The sequence below is a fragment of the Mastigoproctus giganteus genome, chromosome 8 (assembly GCF_048544385.1).
Source record: "Mastigoproctus giganteus isolate SK-2022 chromosome 8, ASM4854438v1, whole genome shotgun sequence".
NCBI lineage: Eukaryota > Metazoa > Arthropoda > Arachnida > Uropygi > Thelyphonidae > Mastigoproctus > Mastigoproctus giganteus.
This window is the reverse complement of record NC_143582.1, coordinates 76,571,443-76,596,230: the sequence shown is the minus strand read 5'-3', so window position 1 is coordinate 76,596,230 and position 24,788 is coordinate 76,571,443. Positions and strand designations below refer to the sequence as shown.

The window sequence follows — 24,788 nt, the reverse complement described above, 5'->3', positions numbered from 1 at the left end:
AATTGAGTATGCCTTTTGCAGTTCCTATGAAGTGGCAAGAACCAAGCAACCATATTGAAGATTGTTTTTCTGTGTGACAAAAATTTGAAGGATGTCTAGAAAAAAGCAAACCCTGCATCAAATCTCCTAACATATCATCTGCAATAAAGCATGTTCCACATAGTGAAGACCTGCCAATACCACATACTCGCCCACCTCCAAATTAAAGGGATGAAGGAAGCAGTGATGAACATAGTAGTGATTCTTGTGTTGCAGGCTTAACTGGACCATCCACTTCAACAGATTTTGACTATCAACCAGAAAATTATGCACCACGCTTAATTAAGCAAGAAGAGCTGAATAACTTAGTTCATGATTTAAACTTATTTAAAGAGTAAGCAGAACTCCTTTGTTCTAGTTTACAACAGTGACAGTTACTTAAAGTAGGAACTAAAATAACAGTACAGTGGGGCCCCAAAATCCGATGGTAAATTGTTCCACAAAACCCATTGTATGTTTAAATATTGTAAGTTGAAACCAATAATACGTTGATGTCCTGTAATTCATTCTAAACTCTTGGCAGGCCACCCCAACAACACATAAAATAGGTATTTCTTACATGTTATTCTTGATTTTTACATTAAAAATGGGTGGTTTGTAAAGATTATTTAATAGTTATAAAACATCTTAAAATAAAATTAAAAAAAACCCAATAAATTAGCATTTATCTTAGACTTGAAGTGCAGGGCTGATGAAATCAATAGTGATGTAGTGGTGATGGGATTAGATCAGACGTCTTGTGTCTTTTGCAGCTACTGGCAAAGAAACATCATGAGTTCAGTGTTTTCAATGTTGGAGTATTTTTTTACCACTCTCTTAAACGCTCCCAACAAGAAATCACAGTCTCCAACTCTTCAGCTTACACCTTTTGAATGTCCTCTTCCTCTCTAATGTCACTCTTCATAATTTTCTCCAACTCTTGTAGCCCCTCTGTCATTATCTCACACCCACAAGCATCGATAAGGTCCTCCACATCCTCTTTGTCAACCTCCAGACCCATTGATTTACTAAGAGTGACAATATCATTTGTAAAAGTACCATCATCTTCAAATAAGTCAAAGTTATGGATGATTAAAGGCTAGATGTTTTTCCAGGCTGAATTTAAGCATCTGGTGGAAACAATATTCCAAGAACTTATGATTAGCCTCACACAATCCAGGATGTTGTACTTCAAAAATCTTTGAGGGTGAAAGCAATTTCAGCAGAGGTTGCTGCAAAACAACTTGCAAACATTTTCTTGGTATAGATTTTCTTGAAGTTTGCAATCACTTGCTGGTCCATTGGTTGAAGAAGAGCAGTGGTGTTTGGTGGCAAAAATTCGACTTGCAAAAAGTCAAATGGTGCCTCAAGAGATTGGACAAGGTCAGGATCATGGCCTGGTGCATTAGCCAGCAGGAGCAGTGCATTTGCAGGAATCTTATTTTTCTCAAGATAACCCTTCACTGAAGGACAGAAAACTTCAAGCACCCATTTATTGAAGACATATCTTGCAACCCAGGCCTTCTTATTGCTGAGCCAAAACACTCCCAGCATGCCTCTGTTGATGTTTTATTGTTTAAATACTCTGGGGATGTTAGAGTGATACACCAGCAAAGGCTTCAGCTTAAAATCTCCAGAGATATTGGCACCCAATGGGAGAGTGAGCCTATCTTCCATAGGCTTATGCCCAGGTAAACCAGCCTCATCCTTAGCAATGAACGTTCTCCTGGGCATTCGCTTCCAGAACAGGCCAGTTTCATATAATTAACAAAAATACACTCTGCTTACACACTGGAAAAGCACATCAAGATAAATACATTCTGCTTACGCACTGGAAAAGCGTAAAGATAAACTGTAACACACGAGAATGTTGTGTTGAACAACAACAAAGATTCTAATTGGTTGAGAATAATCTTACAAATGACCACACGCCGTGCATCTGAAAATTTCCACCAATACATCGTTCCAGCTATATTGGAAAGCCATCGATTCCTGTAAATATCATCAATCCTTAAAATAAAAGATTTTATGGAAGATAAATCAATTCCTGTGAATATCGGATGTTGATGTCATCAGAAAATGAGGCCCCACTGTATATTGAAAATGCTACAAAGTATTTTAAAAATATTTCATTATGGAAAATGGTGTTTTTCTGTAAAGCTATTAGTGTTCTTCTGAATGAACTGGTCATTGAATATAATCATAATGAATGATGTATATTTATTTAATGCCTCAAAATTAAGTTTAAAAGCAGTTTTTCTGTGCAATGGAAATACATTCCATCAGTTCCTCTACTTCACGCTGATAGCTTGAAAGAAACATATATGAAAGTATGTCCAGAATCCTGAGTGCAGTAAAGTGCTATGACATTGTTTGGAATGGCAGTGGCAATCTTAAGGTAATTAGATTACTCACTGGTGTATAGAGAGGTTTCACAAAATACTGTTGTATTTTGTTTGTAGGACAGTCGTATAACAGAAAACATTGCAGCAGTGGGGAAAGAGTGAGGAATTTTTACCAACAAGAAATAATATATGTTCCACTGGTTGAACCAAAAAAGGTTCTCCTTCCATCTTTGTATATAAAGCTTGGGTTAATAAAGAATTTTGTTAAGGCACTGGATAAAGAAGGAAGTGGATTCTGCTACCTAAGGAAAAAGTGTTTCCCAATTTAACAGATGCAAAACTTCAAGAAGGAATTTTCATTGGTCCTCAAATAAAAGAAAGTCCTCAAAGATGATATATTTGAAACAAAGCTACAGGCTGAACTAGCAGGTTGGCAATCATTTAATGCAGTTGTGCATGGATTTCTTAGAAGAGTGCAAGAAGATAATTATGAATCTGTAGTGTCAACTTTACTGGAATGTTATAAAGATAGGTCTGCCAAATGACTTTGAAAATTCATTTTTATCATTCCCTTCTCAGGTGTTTTCCTCAATTTGGGTGGATGAGCAAGGGAAATGTTTTCATCAGGACATATCCAAAATGTAAAAGTGGTACCAAGAACACTGGGATACTGCTATAATTGGAGATTACTGCTGGTTTCTTAAGAGGGAAAAGCAAAATGGACTATAAGAATAACTCTGAGTGGCAAAAATTTCTAAGGAAATAGAACGTATGTGACTACATATGTTTGATTAAAGTATTTTTAAATGAATAAGAGAATTTTTTTTTTTTTTTTTTTTTTGGTATTTTAAATTGGTTGTTCATTAAGTTACTAAAATTTCAGTATATCTTTCAATGGAGATGTGATAGAGACATGATTTTGGTACTTTACGAATCGTGGAATCAGTTTCCTTTAGAATCTGCAACTTTTGCACTGGAAATACGAACTTTTTTTGTTGACCATTGTAATCAGATCATAGGTGTTGCTTTCCCTTGTTACCTCCAATATGCTGATGTAGCAAACAGTCATCCAGTAAATTCAGACAAGTCTTACTTTCTCTCTCTCTCTCTTTCTGTCCAACCACCAAGTTCTAGTCAATATCCGGAAAGTTAAATTCCAATTATAAGACATGATTTATTGGCCTCCTCTATTTGTCCATATAGCTCTTCATTATACTCACCCCAATTATATGGCCTATAACATACTACAACTCTCATTCACCCACATTGACTAGGTACACTGTCTTAGATTCTATGCACTTTTTAACCAAGAGCAGAACTCCCCTCCACTGTCTAGTGTGTTCTTTCTGTACACATTGTTCTCACCATATTCAAATTCTGCATCCCTTATGTCTGAGTGACACTCTACCTTGGCTATCCCTATAGTGTCCACGTTTGATGGTTTAACCAACACTTTGAGTACATTCAATAGCTTGTTCATCGTCACTAAATTTTTTTTTTAAATAATTAAATAATTATTTAAAATGCCTGATTTCCTCCCCCTCTCTTTTAGCAGACTATTGCATATTCTAAAAATAAAAAAGTTCAACAATAATTTTGTTACCTAATCAGTCAAGATTGATCTGTGAGACAGTATAAAGAAATTGTGAGCAGGCCTGATTGGTCAGCGATATGATATGAATCAAAACATAATCTTGACACTTAGTGTATAAATTATAATGACATTGTATTTTGACAATCGGTAGTTTTACATCTATGCTAAAGATATACAAGCTAACAGTCAGGTTGCTAATGCCATTTGGGAAATAATGCAGAATTAAATGTAATGTTGCTCCATAGACCCAGCTTGGCCATTCTGGTAACACTGGTCTGCATTTTAAGAAAAGTTCTCTGATGTATTACTTGATCACAGTCTACTGATGTGGGATTTACTTAAAGATGTAACTACCATGAAGGGTAAAGGGAAGGGTTTTTGCTTTCGTAAAGGTGACTACAAGAGGTCTTAGGCAGTTTTTGAATTCTATGCAGTGGGATCAACTGATGATGTTAAAAACAGTGAAATCTAAAGTGCCGTCGGGGAATTAATCTTGGAAGCTATTAGGCTTTTCATACCAACTACGAAATACTGTTCAGTATTTCTGTTCAGGATTTAGGCCTAAATGGATGTCACATGAACTAATGAGACTCGTGGCAGAGAAGAAAAATGCATGGAATGCATATAAATTAGCAAGTGACACAGAAGCCTATGGCAGATATGCTAGTCTGTAATCAAGTCACAAAGGAGATTATGCAAATGAAGGTTGATTACGAGAAATCCTTGGCAAAGGATGTGAAGAAAAACAACAAAGACTTCTATACTTATGTAAACTCTAGAAGGAAGGGGATGAATCAGATTGGTCCACTTGATGCAGGATCATCAACGGTCCACTCGACCGTTGATGATCCTGCTCAGATAGTGGCAAATTGAATGAGTATTTTGCATCTACACTGACACGTGAGGATTTCTGTAAGGAAGGGGGACAGAAATTTACTCAACTCTAAGAGGAAACTAAATGATTTTGAAATAACAGAGATCAAAGTAGAGGAGAAATTGTTAAAGTTAAACATAAAAAAGGCACCTGGGGCAGATGGAATCTATCCAGTTATATTAAAGGAGGCAGTGAGGGAAGTAAGCAAACCCTTAGTCATAATTATGAGAGCATTCTTAGATTCAGGAGACGTCCCCATGGACTTGGGATGTGCTAATGTATCCCCAATTCACAAAGGGGGTTCAAAGGGTGATGCAAATAATTATAGACCTGTTAGTTTAAATTCTGTTCCAGGGAAAATAATGGAGTCACTGGTTAAAGAAGTGATGCAAGATCACCAAGACAAGTCTGCAGTAATAATGGGTTTGTTAAAGGAAAGTCTTGTCTGACAAATTTGATTAGATACTATGATGTGGTTATACAGGAACTGGATGCAAAGAATAATTTTGGTATGTACTTGGATTTCAGAAAAGCTTTTGATACTGTTGCACATGGAAGATTGCTGTACAAATTGGAGTGGTATGGCATTAAGAGCAAGTTGCTACAATGGATAAAGGCATGGTTGAGTGTGAGACGTCAGAGAGTGGGAATCAATGGACACTGCTCTTCGTGGACTAAAGTTATTAGAGGAGTTCCCCAGGGTTCGGTGCTGTGTCCATTGTTGTCTTGTATATTCATCAATTATATTTATGAAGGTATATCAGGTTTAATGTCCAAGTTGGCAGATGATACAAAGGTTGGCAGGGTCGTTAACAACTGTAAAGAGAGTATGCTACTGCAACAGGATCTAGAAAAGTTAGGCAGATGTGCTGAGAAGTGGCAACTGAAGTTTAACATTGACAAATGCAAAGTACTGCATATGGGTAGCAGTAACTGTGTGGTACTATACTCAGTGAGGTAGAGAATGAAAAAGACCTGAGGGGCAAGTGTGCGGTCAGATATGAAGTTCTCTGAACAGTGCAGATGCACTGCCGGAGCAAGTCATGGGGTCTTGGCAATGATATACAGGAATTTTGCGAGCAGGGATAAGGAGGTGATTATCCCCTTGTGTAAGGCAATGGTCAGGCCACACCTTAAGTACTGCATACAGGTCTAGAAGCCTCATTTTAGGAAGGATGTAAAGTTACTAGAATGCGTAAGACAAGGGCAACGAGACTGGTGAAAGGAACAAAGGGTACTCTTCATTTTGACGCCGGTCCTGGTACACTTTAAGTACGGTGGCTCTCGAACACCCCACCAGTTCAGCTGTTTGAAAATGAAGAAAGGCATAAGTTCTGAAAATTGCAGCTTCTGGAGACTAGGCACCTGCGAGGCAATCTGATTGAGGTGTATAAAGTCTTGAATGGATTGAGCAGGCTCGATGCTGACGGGATCCTTCCGCTTGCTCAGATTAAGAATCTGAGGTGGCATAGATTCAAATTGAGGAAAGACAGTTGTAGAATAGATGTGCAGAAATTTGCCTTTAGCCAGCGGGTAGTTGATTGCTGGAACGGACTTCCATCTATTGTTGTGGAAGATGATAGCTTAAATAAAATTTATGGCTGAACTAGACAAACATTTGGAGTGACTGGATGGGTGAAATGATTTTTTTTTTTTTTTTTTTTGCTGATGCCCTATAAGCTTGCTTCCTTGCATCATATGCCTCATTTAATGCTAAATGTGCTGTATCACATCAGAATCTTTTACAAATTGTAAAATAGTTTATTTTTATATAAAAATTCCAATAAAAATATGTACAAACAGAAATATCAGTCTACATTCACCTGAAGTATAAATGGCTGCAAACTAGATTTCATATGTGGAGATGGGAGAAACCCCTGGTGCCATCAGACAACTAACACACTAACACTACATTTTTTATATGCTTAGACTATGTTAAACTTGTGTTTTTTTTTTTTTTTTTTTTTTCTCTTCCTCAAGGAAGTAGTTTTGGTAGCAGTCCTCTTTACTGTTGGTTGGCATTAAAATTCCCATCATATTGATATTCAATCCTTCTTAGTGCCTTTTTTTTATTTAATATATACTGATGAAATCTTTTCTCACCCACCAGAAAATTTTCACCAGCTGAAGATGGCACTGACAGAGGAATGGATGATGTTACCGCAAGAACTTATCAAACAACATTGTTCTAAGTATGGACAGGCGGTGCAAAGCCTGCATCGACATTAGGGGTGGCCATGTCTCCTACTGAGGAGAATCTCTTCCCTTTGTTCCATCTTTGGCAGTGATGCATCTGTATCATGGCAGCCAGTGCTATGTTGCCATTTTTGAATAAAGTCCCTCTGGTGAAACCCATGTTAGTTTCTAGAGCAAAGTTTCTGGCATCCCCTTCCCCCACATACTACTTCAACCCATGCACAGTACTAAGTACTATAGGTTTTGATATCTTTCGTGTTTGAGGTTTTCATAAAAAAAAAAACCAAAAAAATAAAATAAAAAAAACCACATTAGCTGTTCATATCCTCCAGTAGTTTTTCTAGTTCCTTGATTTTTATTCAAACTACTTACTTTATAACAAAAATGGAAATTTGTCCCAACAATCTATCACCTGCTGGTTGAGGACAAATGTGTGCATGTCTATTCTGTAACAATCCTTCCTCGGTTTGAAATTATGCCTCATGTGTGTCGTCTGAGCAAGAGGAATAATGCCATCAGAATTAAGCTTGCCCAATCTATTCAAATCCTTAAACACCTCAATTAAATCAATTTGCAGGTTTAGATGCTGCAATTTGTTAGAGCCTTTCTTGGTAATAGCACACTTGTGTTCTCCTCATCAATCTTATTGCCCTTCTCTGCACCCTTTTGCAGCAGATCTACATCCTACCAAAAACAAGGTTCCAGACCTGGATGCAGTACTCTTAATGTTGCCTAACCATTGCCTTGTCCAATGGGATAATCACCTCCTGATCCCTGCTGGCAAAATTCCTGTATATTATTGACAAAACCCCATGACCTGTCCTGTAGCTTTCTGAACTGCTCACAGAACTTCACATCTGGCTTCAAAAGTAAATTATCCCCAGATCTTTTTTCATTTTCAGCTACACTAAGTGTAGTACCACATAGGCTTGGTATGTTAATCTGAGATTACAGTTACCGAAATACAGTACTTTTCTTTTGTCAATATTACACTTCAATTTGCAAAATTTCTCAGTCCATCTGTCTAACATATTCACTGCCCTTTTGAAATTTTGGTATTATATGAAGTTTCTTTTATATATTATGCGGTGTGGCAGTATAGCTCCCAGACTGGTGCTGTTGCAGTCATGTTTAATGAGTTTGAAGTTAAATGGAAGTGATATGTTGTAGTTCAAACTCCCTCCAACAGATGGCAGTATAGAGATTTCCAGCAGGCTGACAGGTTGCAAGTAACAACCAGTTTCATTAGTAGCATTAATGTTCCATGTTATGATTTTGCAATGGAAAAATGAACGAATATCAAATTTTGCTTTAAACTGGGAAAATCTGCAATAGAAATGTATGAAGTGTTAAAAACTGCTTATGGTGATGAAACATTGTCATATCAGTGGGTTTGAATGGGTATAAGAGGTTCAAAGATGAATGTGAGGATGTCTGCGATGACTCAAAAAATGGGCGTCCATCAACCTCTTGAAATAAGGACAGAGTTGTGAAAGTATGGCTAAAGATCATTGATTCTTAAAATGATGGCTAATGGGATGAATATGAATGAGATAATTCATCAAATTCAAAAATAAGATCTGTGCAAAATTTGTGCTTCACAGATGAGCAGAAGCACCAAAGTGTCATTATGCAAAGATTTTATCAGACTTGTCAAGGCAATCCTAATTTCCTTAACTGTACTGTTACTGGAGGTTGAGTGTTGTGTTTCAGTACAACCCAGAGACACTGCATTAGAGCATGCAGTGGACTTCAAAATCATCACCAAGGCCCAAAAAGCTTTGTTTAAATAAGTCCAAGTCATGTTTTTTGACAATCAGGATGTGATTCATAAAGAATTTGTACCTTGGGGGGGGGAGAGAAAGAGTGTTAGTGCTGTCTTCTTTCTACATACAGGTGCTTGAAAATCTATTGAAGTGCATTTCCTGGGCGAGGCTTCAATTTCAAGGGAAAGGCATTGGGTTTCTTGTTGCTTGACAATGCTCTCACCCATTTCATGCTTGTTGTGAAGACATTTCTGGCAAAACATATCATTGTACAGATCAACTATCCACCCTACTCTCACAATCCAGCATTAGTGGACTTTTCCTCTTTCCCAAGGTGAAAGCTGCCATCAAAGGAAGGAGATTTCAGAATGTTGAGGTAAAGAAAAACATAACTGCCCAGTTCCCAAAACGTAGCCATAAATAGTTTGTGTTTGGCCTTGAGGTAGTTAAGTTCCTTTAAAATTATATCATTTCAATAATAAATTACTTAATATACCATGTGATGTAATAGTGTAGTGTCTATCAATTCATTAACAAAAAAAAAAAAAAAAAAAAAAAACATTTTTGAGCTCCTTCACTTTGTTTTTTTTTTTTTCTTGCACTAATCTGGGAAGTTTATTGCCACACCTCATATCTATTTTGCAAGTCTTTACATATATAAACTTGTCTGGGCATGTCTTCCTATAAATTACAAACAGGGCTGGCTTTTTTGGAAACATCAAATTCTATGCAGACCATTGTAATCAATTTGTGTAATAATGTGTGAAGTTCTTTGTGTGATAAGGATAGCATTCAGATACATTTATAATTATCTTTTTGTATTTGTCTGTTAATTAATTAATGAAGATGGCTAAATAAGTTAATGAAAATAAGAATGCACAGTATTATTTAGTTTAATTTCAAATCCTTTCCTGTTCTTCTGTCTTTATACAGTCATTGAACAAGTGGTACAGGAATTACCATTAAACATCTGCCAAAATTAGACAGATTTTCAGCAGGTTGATATACTTTTTTATCTTCAGTTTGATTTACTTTAAAACCATTCTACTAAATGTACAACTTTAGTGTTTTTCCTCTCCTTTTCTGATAATTATTGTTTTATAATTAATGTGGTATTAATAATTATATTATTGTTTATGTTTTATTCTCATTTTATAATATTGTATTTTGATTAATGTATTATAGTGACAACTGTTACAGCAGGACAGTTACTGTGTGGTGGATTATTTAGTATAGACTCTCTGTCTAACTGGTTTGCTGCTGTTGCACTTTCTCATGCATTGGTGGATAATTGCACCCAGAGAGAACAATTGTTGAGGGTGCAACTGGCTACTAGCGTAGGCAACCCACCAGTTTCTTTAATGAACCAGTGTTCAGCTATTTTACAGCAAGTAAGTTTGTTGTGTTTATGTTAAAAATTTTGAAAGAATATATTTAAATACAAAAAATAATGATCTGATCTAATGCTGTTCATGGTTTACAGTTTTTTCTATTATGTTTAAATATTAAGATGCTGATCTAAAAAGCTGCATAAGATATGCTAATAATTAATGATAAGTATATCTTGTACAGGTTTTTAGTCTGCTAAACATAGACTTGCAGATTGCTTTTAATAATTGCAATTTTTTATTAACTTATATATGTTGTAATTCTACAGATACAAATGAAAAGTATTTATTCTAATAGCTAGCCCTTTTGCTCTGCTTATTTCTCATTAAGAATGGGGAATTAACCAAATACTGCATTACCGTTAAATGATCCAAAAGTTTTGTAGTTATCCAGAAAATTCAAATTAAAAAAGAAGCTAATTCAGAAATCATGACAAAAAGTGAATTTTTCACCAATCTTTATTGATAATCAAATCTCTACATATCCACTATTATTTTCTAATAAGCAATCAAGAACATTCCATCAAAATTCATCATAAGCAATCAAGAACATTCCATGAATATTCACTACCAACAGATTACATCCTTCAATTCTGAAAGAATGAGAGCAAATCTTTGCAAAGTGGTGTTTCAGATATTTCCACAAAAACAGTCTGCTGAAGTTAAGTCAGGTGATCTTTACAACCCAGAGATGTGGCAGATATTGATTGATAATTTGCCATTCCATGAAGGGTTATTCATAGGAGTTGTTTTTGATGTTAATTGTGAGAGTGGAACATAGCACCATCCTTCATAAAAATTCTACTTCTACGTAGATCACATCCATTAATCTCTGGAATAATTTTGTGCTCTGATAGGCTAAGTATGGTGTGCCATTAATTTTGCATGTCTCAATGTTCTTGGTTAATGGTTTCAAAGAGATTACAATAATTCTGTGCATTCGTTTTCATTTAATTCTTTAAAAAAATTCATCAATAGCAGCATTGAAGGCTGACAACCTTCAATCCCTGCTGTTTTATTTGTAATTAACCTCATTCCATGGCATATTCCTCATGGAAATTTTCATCTCTAATATACAATCTCCTTGTCTCTTTAGATTGAGACGGAGAATGTGTAACTAATTAACCTTCACAGAGTAAAATATATTTGTTCCCAAAAATTCCTTCATGAAACTGACCACTGATGTATTAAAATAACTTTTATTTATTGCTCTAGAGACCTATTATGGTTCCATGAATCAAGAGTAGTTAATATGCCAGTTTTTACATTATTATCCATATTTTACTCTATTTCATTTACAGCATTTAAATAATGCAAGTTCAGTTTATGTGATTCAGTTCTATGTGATTATTGTACATTTATGTTAATTTCTTTATTATGTTACAGTATTTCTGTATATGGTTAAATCAGTGTATACTTTACTATATACATTATATCAGATAAATAAATAAATTTTTTTCTTGGGTAGCAGCAGCAGCAGCATTTCTTAAGGCAACTCAGTGATTTGTTTTAAAATATTTGCTTGAAGCATTTTGTTTCAAACTTAGTTTGCTCTCCTTTTCAGCAAAAAGGTCATACATTTTCTAAATATATTGTATTAGAATCTATGAGAGATGTATTGAACTAATACCAGTTGTTGTGCGACTTCTAAAATATAGAACACTTTACTGGTGATAATGGTATATTCAACATAAATTCATTTGCAGTAATCATACATTTAAGTCAAATAATACTGGGTGCAAATGATTTTTTTTTTTTTTTGTTGTGAGCCTGAGGTTGTATATTGAGACTTGTATGGCACTCTTAATACCCATTGGATTTGGATATCAAGAACCCAGTTATTGCTGTAAACAACTGTACATTTAACTTTTCTCTATGCAGTTTCATTAATGACAAAATAAACATGCCCATGTTGTTTCTAGCACTACAGGAACTGAAGTATCTTTCTTCCCCCCCCCTCACTTAGCATATAGAAAGAACTAGAAAAAAAAACAAAAACTGAATCTGTGTTTCTACTTTCACATTAAATGTATGATTATTGTATTATGAATTTCTTATGGGTGACTGCATTGTTATGAAAGGGTCTGTTATATAATATCACGGTTCAAAGTTTCCAACCATTTATTATGGTCATCACTTGTTTTCATTCTAATCTTAAAAATAGTTCTTTGTATGCTGAACTTTTATTTGCTTTATTGTTCAACTTAATATGGAAATCCACTTTAGTAAAGTATTGTCAACAACGTATTGCTGTTCTCCATACTTTTCAAATTATTACTGTCTTTCATGTGATAATCATTAAAGGTCATTTCCATGGCGTTGTCAACTTTTCATCTGCTGAACATTTCCCTGACTGATTTCTCTATCTGCAGAAATGTTTTCAACACTGGCAGATGACAGTGTTGAAAACATCTTTGTGCTTGTTTTTTCCTATTTAAATTTCTTCATACATTCTTTGGACATTGCTAGTATCAGCTGTCTCTTTACCAGATATATGAATGATACAATTACATACCTTTTTGGAGAGAAATTTAATAATGGATCTTTAACTTAATACACCTGGTTAATATTCACAGCCCTAGAAAGGAAAATACACCTGAGGTGTGTTTATATTGTGCAACATTTCATAAAAAAATCATTAATATGCCAATGACAGGATAACACTCATTGCTTTCAGTATGGCCTCTCACTATATGCAATGGCATGATTGTTACTATAGCATAATATTTAATTATATATTTACATAATGAGATTGAAAAATTTATTGATGTGACTTTGAATCTGAAGAGTAGTATTTCAGTTAATTATGGTTTTTTTTTTTTTTTTTTTTTTTTTTTTTTTTTTTAGGGTGGAAAAGTCCAAACTCGTCTAGGACTTTTAATGCTAATAAGCATGTGGTTAGCACACTGTACTTTGGCAGTTACTCATTTTCTTAGCATTCCCACTAATATTCCATTTGTATCCTTTAATTTCTTATTTCTTTCATTGAAATAACTTTGGTAATCTTTTACCAAATATTCAGATGTAAAATGTTTTAGTTAATGATAATAGTGTAACCATTTCTGTTTTTGATTGAATTCTTTTGGAAATTTTCATAGGCTAGCTGATTTTTAAACTACAGAATGTCAGTAATAACAACCTCATCTGATGATTTTAATAGGTGGCTGATGAGTTGGATAATTTTTTTACAATTCGTATTCAAAATGTTATTACTGCACTTAAAAGTAAACATCACCAAAAGCCAATGGAACTTTATCTTGTTAGATTAGTTGTCACAATGAGAGCATTCCTGGACTCAATCAAAGTCCTTCTACAGTACAGATGCGAAATTTTCTAATTCAAACAGATAGATGGTTTGAAGTAAAATAGGTAAATACAGACTGTAAGTTTAATTATAGGTCTGCATTTACAAAATATAGACCTGTAATTAAAAATTAAGGTTATGGTTAAAGATGTATTGTAGAATTGCTTAAATATTAAAAGGAAAATGAAATATTAAGAAAGTTAAAGGATATTGTTTATTTACACATCATGGTTTGTTAAAGGGAAACCACACCTAATCAATCTGATAAGTTTTTTTCATTGTTGTCATGTAAAAAATTATGAAAAAAACCTTAAATGCTGTCTTGTGAACCCTTTTTGTGTAAACTGGAACACTATACCATTAGTAGAGTTTTTACAGTGGATAAACCATAAAAGTTTTATAAATTTTTAGGGTAAACTATAAAAGAATGGTTATAATAGCTATTGCATTAGCATTAGTAGAGGCATTTGATGCAAGAAAGCAAGCTTATGCAGCATCAGCCAAAAAAAAAAAGAAAAACCCACTTCCACTTCACCCCTCTGTTCGTTCAAAATACCTGTCCAGCTGAGCCTTAAACTTATTTAGGCTATCAACCTCCACCACAAGGGATGGAAGTCTGTTCCACCAACCAACCACCCTCTGGCTAAAGGCAAATTTCCGCACATCTATCCTACATCTGTCTTTCCTCAATTTGAATTTATGCCCTCTCAGGTGATTTTTCTGAGCTAGAGGAAGAATCCCATCAGCATTGAGCATGCTTAAACCATTCAAGGCTTTATACACCTCTATCAGATCACCTCGCTGGTGCCTAGTCTCCAGACACTGTAATTTGCAAAACTTAAGCCTTTCTTCGTAAGAGCACCCCTTTGTTCCATTCACTAATCTTGTTGCCCTTCTCTGTACTCGTTCCAGCAGCTCTACATCCTTCTTGAAATTAGGCCTCCAGACCTGTATACACTACTCTAGGTGTGGCCTGACCATCGCCTTATACAATGGAATAATCACCTCCTTATCCCTGCTGGAAAAATTCCTGTATATCATTGACAATACTCCATGAGCTACTCTTGCAGCCCGTCTGCACTGCTCAGAGAACTTCATATCTGCCTGCACAACCACCCCCAAGTCCCTTTCATTCTCTACCACTGTCAGTGTAGTACCACAGAGTTGATACGTTGCTCTGGGGTTGCTGTTTCCCATGTGTAGTACTTTACATTTGTCAATGTTAAACTTCATTTGCCACCTCTCAGCCCATCTGCTCAACCTTTCCAGATCCTGTTGCAGCAGCATAGTGTCAGTAGTGTCCTTGACAACCCTGCCAACCTTTGTATCGTCTGCAAACTTGGACATTAAGCCCGATATACCATCATCAATATCATTTATAAATACAGAAAACAATAATGGACCCAACACTGAGCCCTGAGGGACTCCACTAATAACATCAGTCCACGATGAGCAGTGTCCATTGATTACCACTCTCTGTCTTCTCCCCCTCAACCACCCCTTTATCCATAGCAGCAATTTGCCTCCAATGTCACACTGCTCCAATTTGTGTAGCAGTCTTCCATGTGCAATAGTATCAAAAGCCTTTCTAAGATCCAAGTATATAATATCAAAGTTATTCCCTGCATCCAGTTCTTTTGTGACTGCATCATAGTATCCAATCAAGTTGGTCAGGCAAGACTTCACCTTAACAAAACCATGCTGTGTCTGAGCTATAACTGAAGTCTTGTCTAAATGATCCTGCAGTGCTTCTTTAACCAGTGCCTCCATTAATTTTCCTGGAACAGAAGTTAAGCTCACAGGTCTATAATTACTTGTGTCAGCCTTTGATCCTCCTTTGTGAATTGGGGTCACATTTGCACATTTCCAGTCTATGGGTACCTCCCCTGAGTCCAAGGAAGCTCTCATAATTATGGCTAAGGGTTTGCTTACTTCCTTTGCTGCCTCCTTTAATATAACTGGATAGATCCCATCCACCCCGGGTGCCTTTCTTGTGTTTATCTTCAACAGTTTCTCCTCCACTTTACTCCCAGTTATTTCAAGATTCTGTAGCTTACTGCTAGAGTTGAATACACCTCTGGCATTCCCCTCGCTGAATAACTCCTCATGTGTGAATGTCGATGCAAAATATTAATTTAGTTTGTTGGCTACCTGAGCAGGATCATCAACACTTGACCCATCAATATCAAGTGGACCAATCTGATTCATCCCCCTCCTTCTAGAGTTTACATAAGTAAAGAACTCTTTGCTGGTTTTCTTTGCATCCCTTGCCAAGGATTTCTCGTAATCTGCCTTCGCCTGCCTAACCTCCTTAATTATAAATTGCTTAATTATAAATTGCTATTTATAATCACTTGCTTCTTCTTTCAGACAAAAACTAGATAAATTATTCAGATGGTCTGAGAAATGGCAAAAGTAAACATTGTTAAGCACAATGTTCTGCTCTTTGGTATAGCAGTTCTAAATTAACCTATTCTGAATTCTCTCAAGTCTAACAGCAAAAAAAAAAAAAAAAAATTTTTTTTTTTTGAATTGCACTGCTTCAAACCAACATGTCCCCAACCCAAGTCTTCTTTCAGAAAATGCACTGGAATGTACTTTAAACACTCACATATAGTCAATATTTACCAGCATTTGATTTTCATGTTTTTGATCCATTGAATAAAAGGTTTAAAAAGAGGTCATTTCATTTTCAACTCTGAAGTAAAAACAGCCATTGAATAAATGGCTGTAATACCCAGCCATTTATTCAATGGCTGGGTATTACAGCTATTTATTCAATAGCCAGCGATTCCAATAATGGCCAAAAAAATATTTTTGAAAGAATATGACATGTCTATATTCTAAAAGGGACTTTTTCAATTTTTTTTTAAATGTCTTAAGTGTGTTTTAGTTGAGAAATCCTCATACAGAAAGATTTATACTTAGGGATGGCAAAAGGAACAAAGAACGAAATACTATATTTCTTTCAGCAAAATTGAGGAAATAAATAACATTATATTATTTGTTTCGATGTAATTTTTATGATTATTACTTTCCACTCGTTACTTTTGTTTACTGAATTTACAAAATAAACTGATTTTTTGGACTTGCAGTATATCAATTTTGATGTGTGGTTCCCTATAAAATGTTATAGGGCCCCCCCCCCCCATACCTTCTGGGCCAGCCCTGGGTATCCTGCAATTCACTTGTAGCTCACCTCGGAACTGCTCTTGTTCTCCAAGGCAAAAACTAAATATATTGCTAGGACGTTTTCTGGCATATTTCGAGGAAGCATCTAGTTATCACATCTGTTCTCTGCCTTATTCTAGAAGTTGTCGATGCTGATTATATAAAATTTTAGGCATCTGAGCCACATCAGAAGTGAGCTTTAACAACCAGCTGATAATACAGCCATTACCCCTATTTTAGGGTTTCAGACTCAAAATTTAATGCCAACAATCCTGCTCATATAGTAATAAAAGAGCCCTTTTCCAACTAGATATGTTAATACAAAATAAACCAATTCAATCAGTTAATTTCCTTAGACTTAGAGATATTCTTTGACTCCAAATTGCTTTTAAGACTGAATCTCAATCTTAAATCTTTTAAGATTGAGATTTTTAAGTCTCAATCACATATTTGATTTTTAACTCAGTTAATAAAAAATCGAAATATATAGACATTTATAAATTTTCAAGATGTTATCCATGTCTGAGCCCCAAACTATATTTAACTGCACATTTTCTTTCTTCTGTGTTATATGGTACTGAAGTATGTTCAGCAATGGCAAAAGCAATTTGGAGTATCTGATGTTAGAATGAGCTAGTTTTGAAATGCAGGCTCCTCTACACCAGTGTTTCTCAAACTGTGTTCCATGAGATGTGAACAAGTGTTCGGCAAAAAAATCGCGATTAATAATTAAAGAAAGAAAATAAATAAATTCTGTATGTTTGTAGCATACACCACTTTTGTATCATTATAATATTTAACGTAATTTTTTTCCAGTTATTAATATACTGGCATAGACTGATAATCAATTGAATAGACCACAGAACACTTTATTTTGGCAGGCTTTTGCATAGAAAAGTATGCGTAGAAGTAATGACACCTATGAAAAAGTAGCAGTGTGGTGATCTAGTATGCCATTCGTATGCGATTTAGCCTGGAATACACGGGTTTAAGGATGGGGGCAGCAAACCAATATCATAACTAAACTCACTTCCTTGTATAAATTTTTTTGATAATTATTAGTATTTTGAAATATTATTATTAAAATATGACCATAGATTTGTGGTTGAAAAAAGGAACTTTAAAATGAGAAGCAAAGTATTTCTAGTAGTGCAAACGTTGTCAATGAAAACGAACACAATATTGTCACATTTCAAAGTGAGGATGAACAATCGCAGCCTTTTGTTCTCCAAAAATCCAAAGTGAAAAAATGGGAACCAACTAATAAAAGACCAAAACAAAAGTATGATGACAGTTATTTGATTTTCGGTTTTACATGTGTTGGAAATATAGATGCTCCTGATGCACAGTGTGTCGTATGTAATAAAATATTACAAAATAGTTCTTTGGATCCCGCTAAACTTGTGTTTCATGTGTTCCACAAATACGTTGTGAGATGAAAAGTGTTCCGTGACTAAAAAAGTTTGGGAAATGCTGCTCTACACCATCTCAAGGTCTGATATTTGACTCTGCCCCGGCTGTAAGGCTTATTCAGATCAACATAATTTGCATTATTTAACTTAATTGATGCAACACAGGGTGCGCCGCATTAATTATATCAGCAAAAATATGTATTCTGGGGTAAACCAAGCACTGCCCATCTGGCATAAGATTGCTTTTCACCTACGTTTGGGACAAACTAGGAAGAAACATACACTAGATGCAAAGTTTAATTGAATCTTACCAGTGTATAGGATATTTCTGTACCCATCCCATGAGTTTGTTTAATATAACGACTTGGAATTATTTGAGGTAGACCTAAAACATGAGAGAATATTAATTTTATGACCTTTACATAGCTTTACTCTCTGGATCGGGACTAGAAGGTGCTTGTTGATAAATTAATGAATGTTGAATATTAACTGTAAAATTATTTGATGTTTATTATGCTTTGCAGTGTAGTTATGTATTAGTATTAGCAGCGATGTTAGGAAGCAAACCTATACAGCATCAACAAGAACACACATAATACTAAACCCAACACTGTTTACTTAACATGTTTGCTAGTATTAATAGTGGCAAATGATGCAAGGAAGCAAGCTTATACAGTATTAGCCAAAAAAAAAAACCATGTCACTTGTTCATCACCTTTTACAGTTGTCTAGTTCTTCTTTGAATTTATTCAGACTACCTACCATAACACCAGATGGAAGCATGTTCCGTCAGTCAACAACTACCCACTGGCTGAAGGAAGACTTCCACACATCTACCTTGCAACTATTGCAACTATACTTTCTCAATTTGAATTTATGCCCCTTCGAGTGTAGTCTGAGCAGAAGAAAGAAGGCCATCGGCATTAAGCTTGCTTGATCCATTCAAAGCCTTGACCACTTCAGTTAGATCAAGTGCTTAGTCTCCAGACACTGCAGTTTGCAGAACTAAAGCCTTATTTGGTAAAGTACCCTTTTGTTTTCCTCACTAATCTCATTATTATTCTTCTCTGTGTCCGTTACAACAAATCTGCATCTTTTCTAAAATGAGGCTTCTAGACCTGCATGCAGTACTCAAGTTATGGCCTTACCATTATCTTATACAATGTGATAATTACCTCCTTATCACTGCTGGCAAAATTCCTGTTATATCATTTACAAAATCCCATAAACTGTCCTAGCACTACCATTTGTCTATTTGCACCACTGAGAGAACTTCATGTGTGTGTCTGTGTAGTTATCCCCAGGTCTTTCATTCTGTGCTACCCTGAGTGATACCACACTGTTGGTGTGTTATTCTGGGATTACAGTTACCCATATGAAATACCTTCCATTTTTCAATGTTAAACTTCAGTTGCCACTTTTCAGCCCATTGGCCTAATTTTTCTAGATCTTGTTGCAGTAGCATATCCTGATTATTGGCATTAATCATTCTGCTAACCTTTGCATCATCTGCAAACTTAGACATTAAGTCCGATATGCTTTCATCAATATTGTTAATAAATATAGAAGATAAAATAGGCCCAGCACTAAACCCTGGGGGACTGCTAAGAAAAATTAGACCAAGAAGAGCGGTGCCCGTTGATAACCACTCTTTGGCTTCTCCCACTTACACTCTCTTTATCGATAGCAGTAACTTGCCTCTACTGCCACACCCATTCCAATTTGTACAGCAGTTCTATGTGGAACAGTATGAAAAGCTTTTATGAAACCCATGTATGTGAAGACAGAATTGTTTTTTGCATCTAGTGTCTATGTTGCTGCATCATAGTATTGAATCAAGTTGGTCAGATAAAATTGCCCATAACAAATCCTTGCTGTGACTGCAAAATAACTGCATTCCTAATTAGATGGTCTTCCGTTACTCCTTTAACCATAGATTCCTTATTTTTCCTTTACCTCTGGAACAGAAATAAAGCTAATAGGTCTGTAATTATGCACATCACCCTTTGATCTCTCTCTCTCTCTCTCTCTCTCTCCCCCCCCTCCCTTTTTGTGAATTGGCAATATATTTATGCATCTCTAGTCCATCGGAAACATCCCCTTGAACTCAAGGCTTGCTTGCCCCATTAATATAAATGGATGGATCCCTTCCATTTCAGGTGCTTTTTTTATGTTTAGCTTCGACAGTTTTTCTTCCACTTTATTCTCAGTTATCACAAAATCATTTAACTGCCTGTTTGAATTTGATACACATCAAGTATTTTCATCTTTAAAATTCCTCATGTGTGAATATAGATACAAAATATCTATTAAGTAAGTTTGTCATTTTCATGAGCTTGGATCATCAGTAGATAAACCATTAACATCAATTGGGATAATGTGATTCTCACATCTCACATCCATTTAAGTATAAGCCTTGAACAGAATCTCTTAGTTGGTAGAAAAATTCTATTAGTTTCTATGATCACTACTCTGAATGCTTTCAATTTAAAAGTCATTGTTGTTAACATCCTTTTAGTTACCTTTATGAAAGCAGAAGCCCTTCCCTTTGCTTTCAATGGTTGTTAGTATTTAAATAAATCCCACTGTAATCACTGCCACAAAATTGTTCCTTTATCTTCAGATTTTTCATGCACGAAGAGTCATTGCTGATAATCGGACCAAGAGTATTGCTTTCTGTCATTTCCTCTTTAACATGCTAGTGTAGTAAACAGTCATCCGATAAATCCACAAGAGTCTTTCTACTGTGTGAGTGACTAACTCAAAAGTTCCATTCGATATCTGGATTGTTAAAATCTTCCATTATGATAGAATCTGATTTACTGGCCCAGTCTATTTGTGTGGTTGTTTTTTGTACTCGTCACAGTTGTTGGGCTTAACACATTTCTGCTTTCATTGTTTTTCCCAGTGCTTATGTCAAATCAAACTGACTCAACATTGCACTGGCCATTCATGCTATTTGGATACACTGCCTTTTATTTTATGTGCTTCTTAACTAAGAGCATAACTTCCATCTTCCCTATTCTGTCTGTCCTGAATTGTGCTTCTAATGCATGTTCTTATAATGGATTGTGACTATTTGGACTTTATTCTCATTGCAGAGTCTTCAGCATGTGACTTCCTTACCTTGCCTGGTTTGGTTTTGGACTTGTATCGAACAGAGTTGTACTTTGACCTATCATTGACATTAATAGAAAGTGACTGTATATTATCTAAAATAAGAATTGATACTGAGTGTAGTTGTACTACCAATTGCTCTTACTGGTTGGCGATAATTTTAACTAAGATCTTTTTAAAGATGTCAAGTCTGCCACTGCATTTACAGTGAGTGCTACTATAGTTATTTTAGTGTTTTATTAAAACCATTATACAACCTGTCTCTGCCACTGCAATAGCAGGATGTGTGATCTTAACCTGACACCTGCCTGAGTAGGTGTCTTAGTTATTTAACTACCTGATGTATATATTTTGTAATAATGGACAGTGACAGTTGTGTTGGTTTCCTCCAATTGTCTCTTCTCATTACTGATTAAATTTTATATACTTTCACTTTTGACTGTAGTCATTATGCTGCTTTTCTATAAGATTCTTAACTGTTTAGCTAATATTTTAAATGCTTTGACATAAAAAAAGAATTTTCTATTGTATGTTATTCATGGTTTAACAAACTTTTTTTAGTAACGAATGGGCCTGGTGTACTGGGGTCCATGGTTTATAATAACATACATTTATAAGTTATAAATCCAGTTTAATGTAAGAATACAAATATATACTAACAGTAGCTTTCGAGACACGTGTCTCTTCATCAACTGACATTTAAATATAAAATATACAACGGATAAGTGCAATGAGCTGAGTGAGGCACGTTAATCATGCCTCATTGTTGTTGCACGGACGTGTGCTGCCTTCTACTCCACTGATCATCTAGCATTAAAACTGTTGTCTCTAGGATGGGGTGTAGACATATGCCTTTCTGGCGATTTAATGCCTTTGGATTGTTTACTATGTTGAGTGACTCTAGCCATAGGCGGTGGCGAAAGTGTCGTGAGTGGTCTACTATTTCAAAGTCGCGTTTGGGGTCAAGATTGTGGTTGGTGCCCCAAAAATGTTCTGCGACCGCGGACTCGACGGAGCAATCCGGCTTGCCGAAACTGACCAGTCCGCGGTCGCGGAACATTTTTGGGCCACCAACCATGATCTTGACCCCAAACGCAACTTTTAAATGGTAGACCACTCACGACACTTTTGCCACCGCCTATGGCTAGAGTCACTCAACATAGTAAACAATCCAAAGGCATCAAATCGCCAGAAAGGCATACGTCTACACCCCATCCTAGAGACAATAGTTTTAATGCTAGATGATCAGTGGAGTAGAAAGCAGCACACAATCCGTGCAACAACAATGACGCATGATTAACGTGCCTCACTCAGCTCGTTGCACTTATCCGCTGTATATTTTATATTTAAATGTCAGTTGATGAAGAGACACGCATCTCAAAAGCTACTGTTAGTATATATTTGTATTCTTACATTAAACTGGATTTATAACTTATACGTGTATGTTATTATAAACTTTTTTTTATCCATGACATAAGTTTTGTTATAAATACTAGTTTAACCTAAGGTTTGTTTAACCAGATTAGTTTACTGGTCGTCCTCTTTTCTATTATGTTTCCTGAACACCTAATTTTCATTTTCCAGGGAAATCTCTTCCTTCTCCTCAACTTTCTATCCTCATTTTCCCTTCTCCTCCCTTTCTCCCCTACTTCCCTCACTTATTCAGTTCTCAAAAGTACTCTTGGGGTTTTCAGGTTATCCCTGAAAGCTCCAATAAAGTCTTGTGTATAGTCCCTGGCATACCCCCTGTTCACAAAATTGCCAGATGCTGGCACTCAACATTCAACAGACATACACATGCAACACACCCGCACTCTCACATACTGCCAGCTTTGGCATATGGCCAGCCTTACAGATGAAACCTTGGAAACAGCCTGAAAAGTAAAAATACTTTGAATACTTTGTCCTTAATTTGATGGCTTTGTAAATAATGTGTATATTAGTTTTACTATTGATCTGGTTGTGTGGCTGTTACTGATTTACGTAACTTTTATTCACTGGTGTCTTATATTCTTTACTCTTTAAACTCTTGCTTTCTTCCTCTTCTGGGGATGCCTATTTCTTTCATCCCCTTGCTTTTCTTTTTTTTTTTTTTTTTTTTTTCATTCATTCCCTTATCCCTACTTCTCACACTATGTTTCCTCCTTTTAATTTTCCTTATTTATTGGGATAATAGGTTTTCTTGTTATCCCACTAAGAGCCTTTGCCTGACACTAGTCCCTGGTACACCTCCATGTGGCTTAGGATGGGAGTCAGGGGCAGCAGACCAGGTGTTCGCTGCACCCTGGTTGTGAAGTTGCCAGGTGCCAGCATTCAACATAACACATACATAAACTTTACACACAACAGGCACTACCAGGGGAAATCCTGGAGACTGCCTCAAAAAACAAGAATACCTTGTCCTTTCTTCACTGGTTTGCAGGGGAAATCCCTGGTGCCACTTGACAATATACACAATGTCCTTTCTTTACAGTGGAATTCGGAGGTGGGACCCTGGTGTCACTTGACAATCAACACTATGTCCTTTCTTTACGCATTGCACTCCCCTTATTCAAATTCTTCATCCCTTATGTCTGAGTGACACCGTGTTTGTTCAGTGACTTAACTAGTACAGTACTTCAAATTCTTCAACTTTATTTACTATGCTCCTAGCATTAGTGTAAATTTAAGTATATATGCAACTGTTTTTATTCTTAGTGACCCTAATGCTACTCATGTATTTGCTTATTCCATGAGGCCTATGCAAGCAGCAAGATTCCTGACACCTTACTTTCCAGACTGCTTTAAGTTCCACTGGAAGCAGTGCAAGAATCATTTATACCTACAGCTGCTTTTAAAATGAGTGGTAGTTTGTTGTTCCTCAGTTATTTCAGTTACTCTCTGATTGAAAGCAAATTTTTACACATCTATTGTGTAGCCATCCCTTTTTCAGTCTGTTTGTTCCATATTGTCTGAGAAAAAGTAATGATGCCATCAACATTTAGTTTACTGAATCCATTTAAAGCCTTGAACACTTTAATCTAGTCTCTTTGCAGGTACCTGCTTTCCAAGTGCTACAGTTTACAGAACTGAAGTTTTTTGTCCTTGTCTAATCTGTTACTCTTCTCTACACCAATTCCAAGAGATCCACTTGTTTCTTAAAACAATGCTTTCAGACCTGTATGCAGCACTCAAGATGTGTCCTGACCATTGATTTATACAATAGAATAATCACTTCCTTGTCTGTACTGGAAAAATTCCTGTATATCATTGATAAAACTCCAAGAGCTGTCCTAGCAGCCTGCACTGCTGAGAAAATTTGCCAGGCTGTACTATGTCAGACTGTAGATCTCTTTTGTTCTCCATCACCTTGAGTGTGACCACCTAATTGGTATGCTATTCTGGAATTACTGTTGCCTACCTTACATTTATCAGTGTTAAAACCTGATTTGTTACTTTCACCTGCCAATTTTCTGTCTTGTTGCAGTTGTATGCCCTGATTCTTGTCATTAACACCCTGCCAACCTTTGCATCGTTTACAAACTTAGACAGTAAACTTGATATGCTTCCATCGATATCATTAATAAATATTGAAAACAGTAATGCGTCCCACCGCTGAATACT

The 24,788-nt window shown here is 35.9% G+C and overlaps 1 protein-coding gene across 1 annotated transcript in view; it reads left to right on the top strand.

Moving 5' to 3' along the window:
* The window catches only part of p115 (General vesicular transport factor p115), a 262,239-nt gene that overhangs the window by 159,904 nt on the left and 77,547 nt on the right, over positions 1-24,788 (top strand). The window contains exons 12-13 of the mRNA XM_090380276.1: positions 9,979-10,184; positions 13,029-13,139. Coding sequence (XP_090236402.1) covers positions 9,979-10,184; positions 13,029-13,139 — 317 coding nt within the window. The remainder of the gene's footprint in view (positions 1-9,978; positions 10,185-13,028; positions 13,140-24,788) is intronic.